Genomic DNA, 19266 nt, shown 5'->3' with positions numbered 1-19266 from the left:
AAGTTATCAAAGTTGTCTTTTTTCATATCATATATATTATTTCTCGAAGGCGTTTTTTGTTGGAACTCCGTAACTTCCTAAATACTTTATCAAATTTCATAAGTAAGACGTAATTTTAAAGATTTTTTTACGGACAAACCGTAGACCGATTCATACACATTTTCCCATCGCAAAATCCTACTTTCAACTTTGCATATTTCAGTATTTATTTAATTCGTTTTTGTCTTTTTTCTTTCTTTAAATTTCATTTGTTTTATGTCTTTATTCACTGTATTTTTTACTATTTATTTATTTACTTTTACATTTACGATAAAGTAGGTTCAAAATGATTGATTAGGTACATTAACAATTAGGAATCATGCGTATGTTCCCGAGCAAAACATTACAGGCTTTTCAACAGATTCGCTTCAGACATCGACTGAAGAAATACAGAAAACTGTCACAATATTTATAAGCGTAAAATCGACAACATAATGTTCCAGACTATTTTCTAGCAATGGCTGCACATTGGATGTAGACCGCGATTTTCCCTTCGTCATCTTTCTCTAATTTGAGAGAGACCATCGCCATTTTATCGGGGCAACTTGTTTTCTCTGGTTGCTGTGGCGTGTTGTTGTCGCCCTTTATGTCGTCCCTCTTTACGACGAATCCATCTTGCACTGTCGTACATTCCACGGCAATGTACTTCAAGTCACCTTCGAAACAAACTTCGATCCCTAAAGCAAAAAAAAAAATCATAAAAAACGGATAGAAAGTAAATTATAAAGTGCAATTTGAAATTTTTATAATTGAATCAAGTTGTAAATATAACTGATATGCATTTCACAGTACTTATATATATTCAGATACTAGAAAATCGCCCGTCAAGGTTCGGTGGGTGAAGATTTCTTCTACATTTGAATGAAGCAATTACCTGTTTGAATAATTGAAATTTCAACCTTAACTCCAGTGAATTAACTCTAAACTCCAGTAGATAGCGTTCATTGTTGACCACTTTTTCGTTTCTTCATTCTCCTAAAATACGTCTAAACAGTAAAACAGTAAAGTGACCGGATCCAGTTCAGCCTTGTCAAAATGAAGCATTTCCCTGCATGTCAAACATTGCCAAAAAATATTATGAAATTATAAATAACTTATCGAATTATTGGTGACGTCAAAGCATTACTCGATCAGTGATTTTGGCTATTATATACATTACTAGCTTTTACCCGCGGCTTCGCTCACGTTGATGTAGTTTTTTTCAATCGATTTAAGTTAACGGTCAACACAGGCAGAGGTCAAATAGTTACCAAAAATGGTTTGTCTCCAGTTTCGCTAACATTTCAAATTGCTTGCTCCTTTAAATGTATCAAAAGGTATGATTAAAACTGAAAATCGGGGGAAGGGGGGGGGGGCAAATGAAATGTCGGAGAAACTGGGAAGACACACAAAAAATCACACAAAATAAATCACGAAAACGTTCAGGAGTTCTAAAGAAGTTCGTTTGGATAATTCTCAAAAAATTCAATTCGAGTGAGGTCAACTATTCTTAAATAATGTGAAACAGTTTCCTTATAATCCCGATCTCCGTCAAATAATATCCAGCGCTACACCGACTATCTAAATTATTGTATAATGTATAGCTTCTTACCGGAGATATCGTCTCAAAATAGGGTCAACAATCACTACAAATCCTCATTGTAATAATATCCCTTTAGAATGAGAACATCAAACCTTTAAAATCCTCATTAGAAGGAAATCAACTGTTCCTAAATAACGTAAACGGTCCTGATTACAATACCAAAAAGATCAGAGTGAAAATACCATTAAAATCAGAGTAAGGACAACAGTTTTTTTTAAAGTTCCCATTTAAATGAGGACAATAGTACAAAAAACTTCTCATTTCGCAAAGAGAAAAATTCCCAAAAGTCTCTATTAGAATGGTCTCTATTAGCGTTTTCAAATAACATTTCCCTCTGTTGATCTCAGTCATGACTATTTCCAAAAATCTTCATCAGTACAGGTCCGATAGGATAAAAAACAAATAAAAAAACAAAAACAAAATAAAAGAAAAAAAAGAAAGAGCAATATTCTCCATTGTCGCCATTAAAATAGACACATTAATTCCACAAAATCCCAATTAGCATCATTAACCCATAAAAATACACGCACAAAAAAGGAAAAATAAAATGAAAAGTTTCACAAAAATTTTAAATAATTCGCCAATGCACTAATGTAGTCGCCTGGTAAGACTGGAGATAAAAAAAAGGATTTGGTGGATTAAACCATAGGTCGATAGAGATCTGGAGTAAAAAATCTCGCTTTTTCCAATGGTGTCAAAAGGAAAACTGTGAGACCATTCCTTTATTTTTTATTGATAGTTTTAATGAAGAAAGTAGTGCCTAAATTTCAGCTAAGCCTAAAAAAGTTCGAGCTAAAAACGCAAATTACTCCCGCCGTAATTAAGTTAGAGCATTGAAATAAATTGTTTAGAACGCAGAAAATTCTACCCTTTTTAACGATACATAATAGTGATATGTGCAAGTAATTTTTCACCCCTCTAATAGCCAATAATAGGCAATTTACGTGAAATTTGGGCTTAAATTTGAATAAAAAAAGAACTACTCAGTGGTTGGAAGTAGCGCGCTACAAGTAGCGACGCTACTGTAGTAGCTACATTTTTTAGTAGTTTATAGTGTAGCGCACTACTTTTTTAAAAAAGTAGAGTAGCGAGTAGTTAGCTACAAAAAAAAGTAGTTTGTAGCGATTTCTGGAAACTACTTTTGAATCAAGTTTCAAAAAAAAACGCATTTTCAAACGAATCTGACTGGTGCAAGTCTTACGCGAGTAAAAGTTGCACCAATCAGATTCGTAAGACTGAAAAATTCGAGCTGACCTCTAACATATAATTTTGACGTCATGTGTTGTATCTGTTTGACGCCATTACTTTGTTTGGCATAGAAACTTTCACATTTTCCCAATATTCGCCTTGAATAGAGCATGGCTTAAAAAGAAAGAAACGATTTTTTCCCCGTTTCCTGCAAACTTTGCCCGTTAAGCAAAAAGCTTTCGGTATTAATGCCATTTGCACATGCAGTCGAACTAATATTTAGTACCCAAGAAAGAAGGTGATATAAGCCCTGCGCTTCCGTTAAGAAAATTTTCGTGTAGCGGGTGAGGAATTCGTGTCAGCTGCAAAATTCGTTCCTCGAGTAAAACTCGCTCTATATAGACATTTCGCATTAGTCGAATTGCGTTGTAGCCCTAGTCCACTGTTGTTAAAAATTGCACATTGAAGTAAAGTAATCATTTTTAGTTATGTTTCATGTTTCGGATAATTAGTAGTACCGATTGGGATATTTTTCATTTTTCTTTATTTTGTCTTTTTTACTGATTGAGTGTTGATATATTAACATATTAAAAGTCAATTATTAAATGTTGTGAGTTTTTGAGGTTATTGGCAAAATAGAAAAATGCTGTTATTTCATTTTATCAGGGGCGTAAGAAAAGAGATGGTGTCCAGGTCTGGAACCCTAGCTTGAAGCTCAAAAGCAATCAATTCCTATGAAATAACTAATGTTATCCTATGAATCCCTAACTATGAAATATAAGTTCCTTTAAAATTAACTCATATAATGAAAATTTAAGTTTTTCTCTTTTGTTGATGCACTTCATCATCTAAATCAATTTTATGTATATGTATGTCTAGTCTATGTAAAATTTAAATTAAATTACGATTGGATTTATCTCAATTTCAAGTAGCCGAGTTGCTCTTCTTGAATGAAATACTATTTACTGTCAGGAAAGGATTAAAAATTTGAAGGTTGAATTCCTTCCCCTTTTAAATCCTTTCTTGCAGGGAATATTCGTGCAATTGGTAAAAAAAAATGTTTCGATTGACGAATCGTTTCAGTAAAGGAAGAAAGAATAAATAATTTATAGCAATATTCCATGTTAAAATGAGCTAATATATCAATCTGAAAATTTTGTTAATTTTTTCCTTCAATCTCAAACGGTGTGCATGTGTATGTTATTTATTTATTTAATTTTTAAAAAGTAGCGAAGTAGCGACTACATTTCAAAAGTAGTTTGTAGTTGCTACATTTTGAAAAAAGTAGTTGTAGTTGTAGTTAACTACATTTGTGCTAAAGTAGTTGTAGTTGTAGTTCGCTACAAAAAAAAATGTAGTTTTTCCAACCACTGGAACTACTTATCGGATTTTTTTCGAATTATAGCCTATGTTACTCAGTAAGAAAGCACCTTTCATATAGTGAAGGAATTTTTCAAATAAGTGCAGTGGTTCCAGAGATTACCTCGAACATATAAACACACAAAAATCCGCCCTCTCTCTTTATAGTATTAGTAAAGATTTCTAAATGTTAAAGATCAAAATATTACGCATCTCTTCTTTCCCTACCATCTCCCAGTTTGCCTTAGAAAGTTTTTTTCAATCACCATTATAATAATTGTAATCGCCAGGCTTAAGACCAAAAAATGTCTAAATTACTTTTTTAACTCTAAATTATCTCCCATGTGATTGATAAAAAATAAATAAATAAATGTAAAAAAAACCCAATCCCTAAAAGCAAATTAAGCAAAAATTTGATAGTCGTTGCATAAAAACTCTATCACTTATACAAATTAGTTTGATTTCTCAAACATTTGACTTTTGGACTTATTCCCTTCTTAAACCTGACTTGTTCACTATACTATTTTCGTATATTTCACTCCCAGTATATGAATTTCACTCATTCAAAAAATGTCAAGATTTATTTTCAGACTCTGAAAAAACTACTGCATTTCTGTGTCCAGTTAAGTGATCTTGAAAAAAAAAAAAAAAAAAAAGTGTGCCTACTGACACTGAGTAAGAAAAGTAATTGATTAACCCGGATAACGCGAAAAATATGGAAGGATAGACGTAAATACCAATTCTGACGTCATGTCATTTCGGGGTTGTATTATGGGACAAAACTAGGGCTTCATTTTTACCAAAAGACGTGGAGGGACCCGGCAAATCTTATAACATATTTTTACGCGTAAATAGTCTGAGTGTGGCCTAAACAGTGGTGTTCCCATAGAGTATACTCCATATACGCCGTATACTCTCAAATTTTATTTAGACACATTGCGTATACCCTCAAAATTGAAAAATTTTCATATATATGATATATCATATACATAATATCATATTAAGAAATTTTCATTTCATGATTTTTATATATTATTTCTGTTGCCTGTTTTTTGTTCCTACGCGAGAACTTTCTCGTTTCTTGATCAATTTCTTTGATTTACCCCTCATTGTAAAGCTAATAGTGCAGGCTAATGACGAAAAATAGACCCACGGTCTAAAAATTGTTTTTTTCTGTCAAAAATCCTGTTTTAAAGCACCGGAATGAGGTTTTCGGTTAAATTTATAAGTTTAACTTGCGCTTTGACCGTTAGAGCTGAATAGCTCGATCGGCAGAGCGTTCGACTGTTGCACAGAAGAACGAGTGTTCGGGCCCAGCTCGGATGATCCTGCATCTAAAAATTAGACAAATATCACGATTTGCTTGAAAACTTCAAGTAAAATAAATAAAACAAGTGAAGCAATGAAATACTTGGGATGGGAACGCTTCTTGCTGTTACGAAAACTTGATGCAATCAGATTTTTTAAATGTTAGTATCAGGTTTAAGATTTTAGACTGCAATGGAATGGTTTTTTATTCAGAAAAAATAATCGTATACTGAAATGTAAATTCTTTTAGTGACAGTTTTTGACCTTGTACAAATAAAAAAATTACTACTCCAAATTGAAATTACGCTTTTCATTTAATTAACCTATGAATATTTATTAGAATACGAAGTAGAACATTAAAATTACTAACAACTTGATTAATTAATTACTTCAAGAAATCTCCACCCCCCCCCCCTTTAAAGCTTATCGGGCCGTCTGATAAATAAACCTAAGGTCTAAAAAATATAACACGGTCTAAATTATAGCTGATATTGATTAATATAACGCATTACATGTACTCATGAAATACAACTGATAACACACTTAAGGCAATAAAATAAATGCCACGGGAATGCTCCTTGGCGTTTGAATCCCTTTATGCATTATACAGTTATTATTCAGATAAGTTGACTATTAATCGAAGGGTGTTCTTTTTTTTAAGCTTTGACTCCGTTCAGATAACTAAGCATAATGTAAGCTTAAAAAAAGTATTAGATTAAAAATTCAGACCTAAAGGGATTTTTTTTTAATGCAGAAAAAAACTTTTTCATTAAATGCTGAAATGTAGATTTTTCAAATAGTAGTGTTCGACCTTTTGTATAAATAAAGAAAAAGTCCTACGCCAAACTGAAATTACGAGTTTCATCCAGTCAATATTTAACTATTTATTCGAATACGACGTAAAACATTAAAATTACTATCAACTTCATTAGTAAGAAATAATATTCTACTCCTCTGCTTTCGGCGAAAAAGAAAATGCATTTTCTCTACGTTCGAAAAATTACACTTAAAAAAGGGACTCAGTTCAACTGGTTTTGGTTTTGAATTTTAAGCGTTCGACTAAAAGAAAAACATGTGCTGGTATTCAAACCGTAACGGTTAAAACAGCCTGCTACGGGAAATTGTATCAATTTTCAAAAATAAAAACACTTATCTTCAATCTAATTTATTGTTCCTCCAGAATGTTTGTTTCCATCGCTACGCGAGATCTTCCTCATTCCTTAATCAAAATCGATTTTTTTTTTAGCAAAAAGCTTTTTTGCTGTTTTTTATTTGCTTCTTTTTTATTTGTTTTTGCTTCAATGAATAGCATTCGAAAACGAAAGTGCAGTTGCTCAGTTGGATGGAGTGTCGTGCTGATAATCAGAATGGCGCCAGTGCGAATCCGTGTCAATAAAAAATATCTCTTTGATGTTTCCTTCTTTTCTGTCAGAGAATCACATAGGCAGAATTGTATTTGCCACAACCAGTTTTTTCAGATGCACAACTACTGCTTTTTCACGAGCAATGATATTTATGTTTGCATTGAAAATACGTACAATCAAAAGGTGAGCGATGCTTACATTATCACAACGTTGTATTTAACGAAGTTTTGTTGCTGATGTTTTTAAATTACATGCCTTCTTTTGTGCGTTTAATCTTCTTCGTTTACTTTAATCCCTTTACTTTTTTCGATTCTTCTTTTTATGTTCCTTCTTTGAAACTTTTTAAAAGTTTCATATCATATAGAGAAATGCCACATTAAACGATTCGAAGCATAGTGCGGAGTCCCGCACGGGTCGACCAGTATGACATATTATGTATATGATCGCCTATAAATATAGTGCGTATGTAATAGATTACTGTTAGTATACCCTCAGAAAAATTGTTGGGAACATCACTGGACCTAAAATGCTAAAATTAGCATAAAACTGAAAAGAAGTACGAAAGTTCAACTCCTGTGTGCTCTCCTACGCTAATTAATCTCAGGACAAAACTCAAAACTTGACGTCATTGTGCATATAGTTTTATTAGTATAGGAAACCAGAAAAGGTTGTTAATTAAATGCAAGTCAAGAAAAGGTGACTTCACTCCCGAATGGCAAATTAAGGAAATAATAAAGAGAAGTATAACGATATATTCCTTCCATTTTTCGCCATCTTCCCGTTTTACCTTCCAGTCCTTATCCTCAGCCTAACTACTCAAGCGTAGAATTCGATAAGGCACTCAGGTCACTCGAAGTGAAATTGAAAGCGAAGAAATCTCATGCTCGTGCAGAATACTGCAGTGCAGGAATTAAAATAGTGACGTGAGATTGAAATGGTAAAAGTTTTGAACATGGTTTGATATTTCAGTCTCGGTTTTCTGCCGTTTTCTACCCCGCGGAAATCTTTCCGGGACGCCTGCATCCCCGTTGCAAACGAACTAGTGTAATCCTCTCTTTCTTTTCGAAGGTGAAACGGGAAAAGGTAAAACGGAGAGCCACCAAAGAGAAATTGGGGTCGGGGTGAGACGTTCTAAGGACTGCATAAAGAGGAAAATTTGTTTATTCTTTGTTTTAAAAACTATTACACAAACAGGTTGTTTGGTTAATAGTATATTCTCACTCTAATAAGTTGACTTCTGTTTGACTGAAACTTAAACGATTCCATTTGTTGAAATGGGGGCGAGTAAAGCTGAGTTTTTCATTGTCGATAACTCTTAATGTTGTGTTGCCAATCTAAAAATTTCTCTTTCAATCCAAAAAAAAAAGAGATCTTAGAAAGTCAAACACCTTTTTGCCACAGCTGCGCTATACAACACTTCTCTTAAAGACAGTGGCCTACCTAGCATGGGTGATACCCGGGACGATAATTTGTGGTGTCGTCCCCCCCCCCCTATAGACGTAAAAGAAAAAAAATATGTAAGCATAAAAACATGAAATCCGTACAATTTTCAGAAACAACTACATTTGTGTTATAACGAAATTTTAAGTGGACTAATGTACAAAAAACAAAAAATGTGAGGGGAGTCCGGGGGTTTACCCCTCGGAAAATTTTAAAATTTGTAGTCCTAAAAAGGCATTTTAGCTTCATATTTTTCAAAAACTTGCAATTCCTCTTAGGATTTTACCCCCCAGACGGGTGACACCCGGGGAGGACCGCCCCCCCCCGTGATGACGTCATTGCTTAAAGAATCAAAACGTACCTGTCATAACCTGGTTATCTTCACAGGGGAATAGTCCAGAGAAAGGCTTGTATGCAGTGCGCTCTGACGTGCTTCTTTTGAAAATGTCTTGAGTAAAAGGATTTTCGCACTGAACTTCCATACTAGCATCAGAAAACAAGGGGAATTTCCTGTTGATAGCAAAGAGATTACTTAAATTTTTTTTAAACAGTTACAAATGAGTTTTAAATTTATTCTACACTAGCCGCATTCGCTGGTTAGATTATTCGACATTTTGCACAATAAACTTTTTGTGCCATTCTAACCTGTCACTTTCCACGCAAACAACTTTGTCGGTGGTATAAAAAAATATTTCAAACAATATCGGTACTATGGATTCACCGATAAACTAATGTGCCGAATACTGATTAATTGGCAAATGGTAATCGGATGATTACCGATTAATCGGGAAAAGATAATAGGGCGATTGCCGATTAATCGGCAACTGATTAGTTACAATGATAATGATTTCCAATATTGCGATTTCTCCATCACCGTTTTTAGCCTACTTTCCCAGTAAAAGTCAGAGAAAGGAGAAAAAAGCATGAAAGAAGGCTTAATGCATCTTGAAAATATCGCGAAAAACAAAAGGTAACTAGTATGTTGTGGCAATCACGAAACTTTCTTCTATATCTTTCTTATAATTCTGATCCCTCCCCATGCTTAACGAGGAAGCAATATTCCCAACGAAAACAAAATTACACATGCAAAAACTTGATGACCATCCCAATTCCTGATTTATCTCAAAAGCAAAGCAAAGAATGAAAATTGAAAATTATTTTTAAAGCCTTGCTTAAAATGATTACAAACATTTATCTGTTAACAGACACAAGATGGCAACAGTTAAACATTTTAAATCATTGAGATAATATTTCGGATCATTTCCATGCAATTAAAAGCACGAGCTGAACGCAGACGACAGTCTGTTACGATTTATCTGTCTTAATGTTGCAATTAAAAAACTATTTTTATTCACAAAAATAAAAAAAATCAGCCCCCCATGGAGCGATTGGCGCCAAAATTGAACCAAAGCCTGTTTACATATGGATTTACATATATTCCAAATTTCAACCAGAACGTAGCATTACTTCTTGAGATAGGGCACTCACAATGGAAAAAATGAACGGGCGATTGCGCTACCCCCTTTTTAGCTGTTGACACCAAAATAAAATCAGCTTTTATACCCACTAAGGGCTACTTGCCGATAAATTTTTCTTTCATTCCGTTCATTATTTCTTGAGATACAGCAGTCACAATGGACGACAAAAAACGTTCTATAGCTCAACCCCCGTTTGAGTTATTGACACCAAAATTGAATCAGCACCTGTTCCTGTTACTGGCAACATATGGACCAAATTTTGTTTGATTCCGCCAGTTACTTCCCGAGGAATAGCAATCACGCGTAACTCAAAAAACGTCCCATTGCTCCACCCCCCTTGGATGAATTCGCGCCAAAAACCAATGGGCACAAGTTTACATAGGGGCACATATGTGTACCAAATTTCGTTCGATTTCATGCGGTAGTTTTTGCTGTAGAGCGGTCACAAAAAACTGGTCACACACAGACGTGACACACACACATACACACACACATACATACACACACACATACATACACACATATATACATACATACACACACACAGACAGACAGACGTTTTCCAAAAATAGTCGAAATGGACTCAGCACACCTCAAAACGTTCGAATCCGTCAAAATTCGAAATTCGAAAATTTGCACGAATCCAATACTTTCTTCTATGTATTAGATATAGAAGAAAGTAAAAATGAAAAAAATCGTTAAATAAATATTGAAAATTTAAAAATTGGAAAGTAGGATGCTGAGATGGGGAAAAATGTCTGTCGTTCTGTCTGTCCCCCCCCCCCTTAATAACTTTTGAGTGAATAGTCCGATTCGAACATTTTTTTTTTATTTGAAAGATCTCGGCGAGGACACCTCATTCCTATATTTCACTTTTTGATTTGAACAATTTTTCGTTCAATTTTGAACAGTTCAAAATAACTTAACATTAGCGCCTACTCCGGGGAAATTCAAGGCAAGTCTGAACTTAAAGGCGAATTTTCTTCAAACAAACTTTGTAGGAAAAAGCTTTTGATGAAAAACATTTATATCAAATATATTTTTGATTTGAACAACTTTTTCCGTTTAATTTTGAACAGTTCAAATCCCTTAACATAAGCGCCTACGGGGAAACTGAAAGTCAATGTAGATTCCGCACTTGAAAACGGATTTACTTCAAACAATTTTTTTTTTTGTCGGAAATAGCTTTTGACGATAAACTCCCGACTCCGACTCCGAGAATTTTGGGGCACCCGACTCCTGTGTCCGACAATAGGGAAGTTTTCGATTTTTCAATTTTATTTTTTTATGATAGAGTAACATGTATGAACATCATAGGTGAAAAAAATTTTGCGATACGATAAATAGTTTTTTTTTAATTAATTTTTAAAGTTCAAGTGCTTGTGACGTCAAATGGCATAGGAAGTGACGTCATGCGCTCTTCCGGTAGGGGAGAAGCCGAAGGTCACGCATTCGACTTCGAAGCTTCGAAGACGAAACGTAAAAGGCTTATCTCCTCGCATTTAACTCCTCGCGTTTCTGGAACATTAAACCTATCATCCCTCTCGGAAATATTCGAATATCATCATTGATGTTACATGAGGAAGATTATTTAGATTGTGCTTTAACGAATCCGGTCTCCATAGTGTGTTCAAAGCTATTATTGAATTTCTAAAAAATAAAAATATCAGCGCGCTCAAAATGTCCCTAGCGAAAACAAGGGATCTTTGGCGAAAGGCTGCCCATTCGCGCCCTGTGACCTAGGCTCGTGACTTTTCAGAAAAGCGCACTTTTGCACGTGGATTTTTAAAAATTCATTAAAAATCAACCACGGTGTTTTACAATTCGGCGATGGTGAATTTTTTAGTTTTGACGGTCAATTAATAATATCCAATAGCCAAAATATGAACATTTAATAGGTTGCAACTTCCCTATTAGTCAGACTCCGACTCCCCGACTTCGACTCTGACTTCGTAGCTTCGGCAAAAATTTATACACGGAAGAAAAATGACTGACTCCGATTCCTGGATATTCGACTCTGACTCCAATTCGTTTATCCCAGAATAAATCCGACTCTGCAAGCATTGGCAGAGTTGCGGACTCTAAGGGAAATGATCTATTCCAACTCCGAACCTTTGAATTAAATACCTTCGGCTCCCGAATCTGACTCTTTTATCCCAAAATGAGATTGACTCCGACTCCAACTCCGCACCCATGGTTTTAACTGTGAAATAATTATTGTTAATATGACTTTTTTTTATTTCCACTCTAAAAGTTTTAATTTATGTATTAAGTTTTCGGCGGATAATCTCGAAGTCCTTTATGTTTCTACATAAAAATATGCGCTAACGATTTATTTTATTTTTATTACTTTTTTTTTTTTGCTATGATGTATTTATTTTAATGAGTATATTAATTATATATATTTTTTAAAGCGTTTAAAGAATTTTTTTCAATGGAAAAAATTGCATTAGCTGCTTTGCTTAAAAGGTGCTGCTATTTTATTTTTTTATTTATTTATTTATTTACTTTTTTACGCATCTAATTTTTTAGTTGAGTGAGGCATATTTTATTCCTAGAAATCAGCTTAAAATATTAAAAAATTATGTTTGAAAGAATGTTCGATTTTAGCTATTTTTGAGAATATTGATCAGATACTAGAAAGTAGATATGGGTATACGGGAAAGTAGGCTCGTTTAGTTCTAGACGGAACTTCCTGTTTAAAATTATTTATTTCAACTTTTGACTTTCCAGAAGCAATGTATAGTGTTTATTTTCCGTAATGATTTATTTTTCTCCATTTTTATGCTTGTTTATAAAAAATATATATTTGAGAAAATTTATTCAAATTCTGTAAGCCAACTTTCTTATTACTGTTTATAAAATTACATTCTGTAAAATAGACATGCAAATTCAAATATTGAGTTAGTTACCCATGCTCGATAGACACTTTTGATTTATGGGCAAATTTTATTGTTGATACATTAATTAGCCACTTAATTTAGGACTTTTTTGCTTTATGAAAATCAAAAGGAATTTCAAATGATACATGAGACATGGTTACATGAAACATTACAGCACTTTAATTTCCGCTATGCAAGAGAAAATACATGTTTTTGTTAAAACCTGAAATTGCAAAACTAAAATAAGCAAATTCACAGAAACTTTAAAATAAGTTAAATGAATTTCTTGAATGGTTGCAGATAGAGCCAAAAACATTTTTTATGAAAAGTAAGATGTGGTAGAAGCTTAACGGCTAAAGCCTTGGATTCCTAGAAGCGAATCGCCGATCTTCGACGTCGCTCATCGACGTAACGCTGAAATCAAAGTCAAGTGGATTCCGACGTGACCACTCAGAACGCCGAATTGGCTCGGGCGCGCATGAGCAGAAGAATCAAGTTTTCGCCTCGGCGAGGAACGACGCCGACGCTAAGCGTGTTCGCTTCTAGGAAACCAATGCTTAAGGTATTCAGAGGGAGAATCTTCAAGGTAATACAATTGTAACGCCTACTGTTCGACCACCGATGAGATAGAAAGGCGAACATCCCGGGCGCATCTATCATTTTGCAGGTATGTCAGTTTGCCGAATTTGATGCGAAGACACATCGAAATAAACGAAACAAGCCATTGTAAATCCCTTCGCTATTTTTCCATTTCCCTTCCCTGAGTCATTCAGACAGAAGAGATGGTCGCTTTCCAGTTTTCCATGCTAAACGTGATCATCGTTTTATTAGTTGCGAATTCGTTAGCGTTTGCTTCGATGGTTGAAAATGAGATGAATAGTTAAAAAACTTACGAAATTAATCCATACACAATATTTTGTAGCTTTGGCTCCGTACAAACAATATTTCCTGGTGGTGTTCTGCATTCTGCTGGAACAGTTTCAGGCTCTGAATAAAGAAACAAGCGCATGAGAAATATATCTGTACTTAATTGCTTAAACTAAGCTTATCAATTTTTATGTAGGATAACATCCCAGTAATTGGCAGGTCACCAGTGATTGGCACTTCCAACAAAAATGTCCTAAAACAAGATTCATATCCAACCTTTTTAAAAGAGAAGGCTATATACCAACTGAATATACATTTACTTTAAAGATCATAACTTCAATTCATATTTCAAAATGGCAGCAGTGCATAGGAAAGAGAAACAATTGTGGCTTGTGTCAAATCAGTCATTTTTGTTGAAAAAGCTTCTTCTCTGGCTTACGGAAAGCATGCACATCAATCTATTAAAATCTGACTTAAAATATATCTTAAATTTTGGTTATCAAAAGCTTTGTTTCGTTGAAAGACGTTACTTTGAGTGGGTAGAAGTAAATTTTTGTCGCTTTTTGGGTTTTTGAAGAAACTATGGATAGGGCCATTTAGTGGTGCTTCAGTTTTGCTAGTCCCCAGTAATTGGCACATGTGCTTATAGTCCCTAAGGCGTTGTGCAATGTGTCACAAGTTCGATTTCTGATACTTTTGCAACAACAATATTATATGGGTTCTAATATTCATTTGAATCCTCCAGAATCTACTGCTGAATTTTAAAAAGAAAGAATAAAAAACAGATATGCTTGGCCATCGCAATTAGATATTGCGACTGCAGAGAATTTCTGTTCCATTTTTTATGGTCCCTTTGAATCATCGGGTTAATGTTTCTTTTTATGTGAAAACAGCTATAATTCGTAAAATCAAAACTGCATGCCGACTGATGAAACAGCAATAATCTCAATATTTTTTTCCATGTAACATTCCAAATTTTTATTTCTCTAAAATACGTTTTTAACGTTAAATATGCGTGATTTAACATTAATTTAAACAAAATTACCTACTTTAAATTAACATTATGTTTCTTATGATGATGAAATTTGTATGTAATCTAAAAGTGAAAAATAAAGTGATTTTCCAGTTCTATTAACATGAGCCAATCACTGGATCTCAAGGTATCATACACTGGGGTATCAGGTGACAATTAATGGTGATTTTGGTAACTTTTTATGCATATATTTTTGCAAAAATATTATTCAAAAACTTTTGTTTTTAGTGAACTAAATAGATGCACAGATATGCATACCTTGATACAATAATATTTACAAGTAAATATTTCTTTTCTAAGAAATGAAAACAGAGGTAAGTTTAAGGTCAAACTCTTAAAGTTCCAATTACTGGGGTTGTTACCCAACCTATAATTTTACGTTCTTGCTAACTAAATTTATTATGAACAACTAAAATTATTATGAATGCAAACAGAAAATTTAAAAAGAAATCAAAATCGATCCGGAATATCCGGAGAATCGGATAAACGAAATTCTACTGCATTTGATAAACGTGATAAACAACGAAAAAAGTTTTGTAAAAACTCTGAAAAAATGGCTTTTAATGAGATACACGGAGGCGGAAAACTTTAAAAAGCAATTTGTCAGTAAATACTCGACCGCAGATACCAATTTTGTGCTTAGCACGAAAGTATGCGTTCGTTAAATCCGTGAGTCTGTACACTGCCGTCTGTACGTCCTGTGTATTATGTCCCTCCTATTGGTTAATCATAATAGCATCATGCTAAGAGATAGAGGGTAGGGCATACCATAGAGTGATAGTTCTCAAACTTTTAGACATGGCGACCCCCTTTTCAGACTAAGTATTTTGGCGCCCCCCCCCCCCCGCCCTCCAAAGTTTTAACTCTAAATCCCTAAAACAATAACTAAAAACGACACAAATGGTTAAATTTTATTCTTAAGAACACAAGTAACTAGTAAAATTAATGTGAATTTTTGTTTCTTGAATTATTTTATAATAAGAGACAGTAGTAGACCTTACTGGTTTCATAATCTTGCAGTAGTTTTATAACAGTTATTGACCTTGCGCTCTCCTTCAAGTTCTATCATTACACGCAGTACGAAAAAGAAACAAAGATGACAACAGCATTAAAAACTTCGATGCCATTTTCTACATCTTTTCAAGAACTTTCCACAATGATGAATTTGAAAACAAAATCAAGAAATCGTTTGACGCTGGAAAATGAAATTGTTTTGTGCGTTACAAAGCTCATTCCAGACAGTAAAAATTGGTTAATTCCAAGCAAGCTCATGTATCCCAGTAACTGATTAGAATACAAAAACCAACTTGCATGTGTATTAAAAGCTTTATATCTACTCTTTTTTTTTTTTTTTTTTTTTCAATAAAGATACAGCAATAAATGAATTTTCTTTAAACTTTTCTTCCACATCACGTGACCCCCCCCCCCCCGGGCACATCCCACGACCCACCGTTTGAGAACCCTACGGTGGGGAAAGTAGACATCACTGTTTCTGATTCGATATCTTTGATACGTAAAGATGCGATACTATACTGATATTGATTGCAAAAACGAGAAAAAGCAAGAAATTAGTTAATTATAAACTGTTATTACCCTTTAAAAAAACCGTAAAAATAAACTTTAATACAGGAAACACCTACAAGAATAAATAAATAAAATAGAATAAATTGCATTTAAAACAGATTATCAAGTATTCATTAACTAGGCTTTTGGATTCAAAACTGATAGAGATTTGGAATTATTGAACTTTTTTAGGCTCGATTTTTATTATTATTATTTTATTTATTTATTTATGTATTTATTATTTATTTATTTATTTATTTTTGAGCAATCACGAAATGCTTATTATCCTTGCTTGCCCAAAGTTGATGTTTCTCTGATTTTTCAGATTACGAAGTTAACTGTTTTTATATTTATTTAGAGAGCAAAATTTTCGTTGTCACGGTTACAAACCGTCTGTGGTTTGATTTTATTCATATTTCTTTCAGGGCTTAACTCAAGCAAATTTTACATTTACAAAAAGGGGGGGGGGGGGGTGCAAAATTACAATTCTTCAGGAAAAAAAAAACAACAACATAGATAAACCTAAACAGCAAAATTTCATTTAAAAACAAAATTTCCAGATTACTAATTCCCAATTCATAAGAAATAAAAATAAATAACGTTATACGCTGTAAATAATCTTTTAAGGTAAGGGTATTGGTGGATATCAGCCCTAAAATCTATCTTTATTACGGCACCAAAATCACCATTTCATTTTTAATGAATATGCTGTGCGTGTGCATTACCCATTCTAGAAAATCATTAGTCATGATATGACGGGTGCAAATTGCTTATTCATTTCCATTCCATTTGTACAAACAAGAAACCCAACGAGTAAGGGTCCCATCACAATTTGTGATAATGAAAAATATAATTTGAATTCAAGACGACAAAATTCACACGTTTATTTACTGTTTACTATTTAAAACACAAGTAATTTCTTTCGTTTGTATCTGATCTCAATATATTGCAAACATTTGTCCGTAACATTTAACTAGTAGTTTAGTAATGAAAAACTTGTTTCTTTTTAAAGCGCTGCTTGGTCTGAACCTCAAACATTTCTAAAGAATTTTAGAAAAGCATGAAGAAGTGGGGCATTGTACATGGTTGATGGGGTACATGGGTTGGGAAACACTTAACAGCTATGATGCACTAATTATTTTAGGTAGCACATCACACCCAAACCTCTCTTTTTGTGCAGTCTTTTCTTGTGCGACTTTTTTTTTTTCAATCAGATTGGGACTCAGTTGACAATAGTATTTATGAAACGGACGAAGTAATTTATAAAACGAACATTCTTTTTTTTTTTTTTTTTTTTTGAGCAATCACGATTGCTTATTGTTCTCACTTGACTGTTTTGATGTGCTATCATTTTATTTTCCCGCCAGCACCCTCTGCAGTATCACCGTCGACCGGCTCCTCACGATGCTGCTCCTATAGCGAAAACCGCCTCCAGGTTGCATCCATATCCTACACACACGCGCATACATACACAACTACACACACACAAAAACATACACACAACTACCCACACACTCATGCCTGCACAAAGACACAAACACACATGCCTACACACACATACACTTACCCCCACACACAAACACACATACCCCCACACACAAACACACATACCCCCACACACAAACACACATACCTCCCACACACAAACACACATACCTCCCACACACAAACACACATACCTCCCACACACAAACACACATACCTCCCACACACACATACCTCCCACGCACACACACGCCTACACACATACACATACCCCCTACACACAAACACACATACCCCCCCCCACACACACGCCTACATACATACACACACACACACACTCGTGATTGCGAAAAACATAATTTGAATTCAAGATGAAAAAATTCAAATTAATTTTTCTTTTCTTTTTTTTTAACGCGCTCCCTATCCACCGCACAAAAAGAGGTTTGAATGTACAAAGCAAAAAAGAGAGGAAAAAAATACTACCTAAGAACGATACTGTCTTGGAAAAGCAAAGCGCAATATTGGCGATTTTTTCATTCTTCATTTCTTTTTCATTTTTTCATCTGTTGTATTACAGCTTTATTGTATAAGTTTGCTTATTTGATTTCCGTAGAAAATAAAGCACGAGATATTTCTAATTCCAACATTTCACTATTTCAAGTGGGGAATCCTAAACGTGTTTGTTCAAATATCTCAAAAACTCATTTCTATAGATACTGCCCTTTATCTTTCCGCGGTACCATAAGCAAAATACATTATACAGTTCTATAAACCAGTCTAATGTTTTATATGGATTTGAAGGTTATGGTACCATTTTTTAATTGATGGAGGAGCACTATAAATCTAAGTATGAAAATTACTAAATATCTTAGGATTTCTGCATGTTGTTTTACTAATAAATGATTTTCAACGCGTACACGAATTCCTATCATAAATCTTTATTACATTTAATGCTTTCGAAGAAAAGATTTGAAAATCCTGAACAGTGATGTTCCCATCAATTTTTCTGAGGATTTACTCCCAGTAATCCATTACGCACAATATGTGTATGCGATTATGAGGTGTTCAAAAAGGCGTTGATTTATTAAGTGTTAAGCCATATAAAGAAAAGAGGTTACTTGTAGAAAAATGTGGTTAACATAAATATATTATTTTTGCTTTAGGAATATTTAAAATGCGATGATAAAATCTGAATTATAAATGAAAATTTTTGAAGCTATATATAGTATATATTGGAAGAATTATTATAGTAAATAGTATAGTATAGTAATTAGAAGAATTATCTATATATATAAAAATCTCGTGTCACGATGTTTGTTCGGGGTAAACTCCAAAACTACTCAACCGATTTTTCTCAAATTTCATATCTATGTGTCATTTGGTCCAACTTAAAAGATAGGATAGTTTTTATAATTTTTTATTGCAAATTTCATATTAATTATGCAATAATAGTGTGAATTGATTGTTTAGTTCTAAAAATTCTTAATAGATGGCGGTGTAAGTTAATTAATCGATATAACTCTAACATCGTATGACTTACTGCTAAAAACACGACAAAAATTTAGAAATGTTGCTTAGAATTTCCATATAACGTTTCGGGATATTACAGGTTATTATTCACTTCCTGAGAAAATCACCTATATTTTTCAAAACGTTTCCTTGAATTGCTACAAATTGC

At 33.8% G+C, this 19266-nt stretch overlaps 1 protein-coding gene across 1 annotated transcript in view; it reads right to left on the bottom strand.

The window, feature by feature from the left end:
* Nucleotides 1-327: 327 nt before the first annotated feature.
* LOC129224853 (integumentary mucin C.1-like) overlaps nt 328-19266 on the bottom strand; it is a 37162-nt gene continuing 18223 nt past the window's right edge. Inside the window, exons 4-6 of the mRNA XM_054859399.1 lie at nt 13534-13627; nt 8642-8790; nt 328-716 (exon numbers count right to left, since the gene is read on the bottom strand). Coding sequence (XP_054715374.1) covers nt 484-716; nt 8642-8790; nt 13534-13627 — 476 coding nt within the window. The 3' untranslated portion in view covers nt 328-483. The remainder of the gene's footprint in view (nt 717-8641; nt 8791-13533; nt 13628-19266) is intronic.

Source organism: Uloborus diversus, chromosome 6 (assembly GCF_026930045.1).
Source record: "Uloborus diversus isolate 005 chromosome 6, Udiv.v.3.1, whole genome shotgun sequence".
In the NCBI taxonomy this organism is placed as follows: Eukaryota; Metazoa; Arthropoda; class Arachnida; order Araneae; family Uloboridae; genus Uloborus; species Uloborus diversus.
The sequence above is the reverse complement of the archived record's forward strand: the minus strand, read 5'-3'. Positions and strand labels throughout refer to the sequence as shown.